Source organism: Triticum aestivum, chromosome 4D (assembly GCF_018294505.1).
Source record: "Triticum aestivum cultivar Chinese Spring chromosome 4D, IWGSC CS RefSeq v2.1, whole genome shotgun sequence".
Lineage (NCBI taxonomy): Eukaryota > Viridiplantae > Streptophyta > Magnoliopsida > Poales > Poaceae > Triticum > Triticum aestivum.
The window spans coordinates 498,703,044-498,706,472 of record NC_057805.1 but is presented as its reverse complement, the minus strand read 5'-3'; the positions used below and the strand labels follow the sequence as shown (position 1 = coordinate 498,706,472).

Sequence of the window (3,429 nt, the reverse complement as noted above, 5' to 3'; positions counted from 1 at the left end):
CTCGGGCCGGACAAAGCCCCCGTGCCAATCCCCGGTCCATACCCTCTTCCTCCTCAGTCCCCTGCCGCTGCCTGCACCGCCAATAACTCATTACCTTGTTACACTGATCAATCGCTTCAAATTAATCCCTCCTGCCATTGCCATGGCCTACCAGCTTCATCCATCCATCCATCTCTCTCTCCCTCTCACCCCCACACATGCAACAAGAGACAACTCCTCCGTCCCCTATCTTAGGTTGTTGCCCTCCCTTGCCTTTGCCTTGCCACTGCTGCTACAAGTAGCACCAGCTGTAGAGTGGAGAGGGAGGGAGGGAGGGGAGCCCATATTTATTGCAACAGTAGAGCTGCTCCACTTACACTGGAGAAGAAGGAAGAGAAGAGGAGCAGCAAGAGAGGAGAAGGAGCTGTTGCTTGCTCGCTCGCTCGCTGCCCCAGGGGCTCATTACTCATTAGCGCAGTTATTGCCACCCCTGTTCGGTGTGGAGACACGCTCCATCTAACAGTAATGGAGAGGATGCAGCTGCAAGGCCCCATCATCACCTCCCTGGTAAGCCCCGCACCTCCGTCCTCCCCTTCAATTCGCCTCAGTAATTGAGCGTGCGTGCGCGCGCGCGCGCCCAGCTTCCATTCCAGGTCTCTGGTATGGAGCGAGCGTCGTCTTAACTGCCACTGCTCGCTCGGCATGACAGCTTCCCTTCCCTTCCCTTCCCCTGCGTGCGTTTACTCTAGTTTAGTGCTGCTCCAATGGCCCGGCCTGGTGATGGCTAGCCTAACTAGCCCTGTCCGCGCACGCTCGCGCCATTCAATGCCTCGTCGTAGCGTCTCTTTTATGGCGTTGCCGGGGTTGCTTCTTCTTGCTAACGTGTTGCTTTCCTCCCTGTGCTGTTGCCGGTTCTTCTTCTCGGCTCATGGTGGTGGTGGTGGTCATGGATCAGTGCTGGGCGGACCAGGCGGCGGCGAGCGCCAGCGCCGCGCAGGTGCCTTTCTTGGCGCTGCTCCAGGGCGCCGCCATGGGGGACGGCGGACCAGGGGTGAAGCGGGAGTCCTACGGAGCCGCCGCTGGCTTCGCGTGCCGGCCGGCTGCGTCCGACGTCGACCTGCTCGAGAGCTGCGTCACGCAGCTGCCGGCGCCCCCGGTGGTCGAGGCGCTGGCCGCGAAGCGGAGGAAGCGGCCGCGGACGCGCCCGCGCGCGCCCCCGCCGGAGAAGCGCAAGAAGCCGGAGGAGGCCGAGTGCCAGCGGATGACGCACATCGCCGTCGAGCGCAACCGCCGCCGCCTCATGAACGACCACCTCGCCTCCCTCCGCGCCCTCATCCCCTCCGATTACATCCCACGGGTAAGCCATGGCGCACTCATCAAATGAGATTAATTTGTCGCCGCAAGAACCCTCCCCGGTCTTACGTACTTTTGCAATGAATGCGCCCTAGGGTGACCAAGCGACGGTGGTGGGGGGAGCCATCGACTACGTGAAGCAGCTGGAGCAGCAGCTGGTGGCGCTGCAGGCGTTGGCGGCGGCGCATCGCGGCGAGGGGCCCGTGGGGACGGCGGCCACGGCGGCGTCGGACGGCGTGTTCGTGTCGCCGCAGTACACGAGCTTCTCCCAGGCCGGCGGCGTCGGCGGAGGCGTGGACGTGGAGGCGATGGCCGCGGTGGGGGGCCACGTGCGGGTGCGCGTCGCGGGGAGGCGGTGGCCGGGGCGGCTCGTGCGCGCCGTGGCCGCCATGGAGAACCTCCGCATGGCCGTGCTGCACCTCGCCGTCACCTCCGTGGGCCACGACGCCGTGGTCTACTGCTTCAACCTTAAGGTAGTCATCTCAAAGCTACACCAGTTAACGTCCCGTCTTGACTGTACTCAACTTTAACCGGCCGCCCGTTGCTTTCCTGCTCCAGCGTTTTCGTTCTTCACTGCATTTCACTGCCGCAAATGAATAGTCGCCATTTTGTTCTCATTACAGACGATAGTTGCCTTAACAATTTGATTACTAGGAAACAAGGCTACCTATTTTTGGTCCATAGCTTGATCAACAGTTGAACGCACGCCCTTAGAAATTTGAACGAGGTTGGAAAAAAACTAGCTAATTCAAAAATAGACCGAATTTCGTTGCTGCTTCTACTGAGTACAGTCAAATGAGTCTTGGTTTTCGTTGGATAAAAAGCTAGAATCAAAATTGACAAAACTGATTGCTACACTTGTGTCTGGGTTCCATGATGCATGATGCGTGTCATCGTGTGTGGTACCTGCCTGCGGAAAGCGAAGTCGCCGTTTTTGCGGATGGACTGGAGCGTGGCGTGGGATTTCGAGCGAGATCGGTAGTGGCCATTCGTACGTACGTACGTACACTTTTCCGTTAGAGATGGTGTAGGTTGGAGTATGTAGCTGGAGCGTCTGGGATACGATATACGCCGCCGGGTACACCGTACAGACAGCTCTGTTTAATCGACAACTACGTGGTTACAAGCCCCAGCTTTCGTCCAGTGTCTTTTTCCTCTTGTCATGGATCAAACGAACAAAACAACCTAAATACACTGAGTCACTGGCTACATGCATGCATGCATGCCAGACCTAACAATCTTTGTACGTATCCCCAGTGGCCGGTGCCATGTTTCCCCGATGTGTAGGGTGGTTTTCTACGGTAATTTGTGATTGCTTCTAATGCCGTGTGTGCCTGTGACCGCGCAGATGGAGGACGGGTGCGAGGTGTCGACGGCGGACGAGGTGGCCACGGTGGTGCACCAGATCTTCGCCTACGCCGCCGGCTCATGCTGCTAGCCGAGGCGCGCACCGGCCGGACGGCGAGTGGGCGACGACGACGTCGACGCCGAAGCTAACGTACTACCCCGTAGTTCAAGGAGCCTGAGCGAGCAGCTGGGCACGCAACACGTAGTAGGCGACGATAAGTCAAAGTGGCAGAGCAGATGAGCACGGAGACGGAGGAGGCCGCGACGGCCATGGCGTCAGAGCACGGCGGGCCCGCGGCCACGGCTGCATGCTAGCTCTACTGCCGCTAGCTAGCCTGTAGTAACATGCACGGCCGCTGCTCACCCGGCCGGCCGCGGCAGGGGAGAAGAGCAAGCAACAGTGCGTCTTTTTTTCCTTTTTTCCTCTTCTTCTTCCTCGGCCCTCGAGCCTCGCTTTGCGGTCCGGTCGCCGTGTGGTTACATCCATCCATTCTCTATCGTACGTGGTACGTACTACGATTCTGATATCGCTGTTCCATTCCGTGCGGCGCATGCATGCGGCTTTCTGGCCTGGCCTGCCCGCGCGCGCGTCCTGTGCTGTCGCTGCAGCCAGCCGGGCTCTGCCTCTGCCCTGCCTCTCTCCGGGAGGAGGGGCAGGCTTTGTCTCATCGGGCGCTGTTGCCATGTACTCTAGCGCTGGCCCTTGCCTTTGGGAGGGGGCTATCGGCAACAGGCTAGCTGTGCCTGTGC

The 3,429-nt window shown here is 59.7% G+C and overlaps 1 protein-coding gene across 1 annotated transcript; it reads left to right on the top strand.

Moving 5' to 3' along the window:
• The first annotated feature begins 286 nt into the window (after nt 1–286).
• LOC123099006 (transcription factor bHLH57) lies at nt 287–3,204 on the top strand. The gene is made up of 4 exons (XM_044521113.1): nt 287–546; nt 935–1,336; nt 1,428–1,805; nt 2,681–3,204. Exons 1-4 carry the CDS (start codon nt 505–507, stop codon nt 2,768–2,770), a joined length of 912 nt encoding a protein of 303 aa, XP_044377048.1. The 5' UTR covers nt 287–504; the 3' UTR covers nt 2,771–3,204.
• The last annotated feature ends 225 nt before the right edge of the window (nt 3,205–3,429 follow it).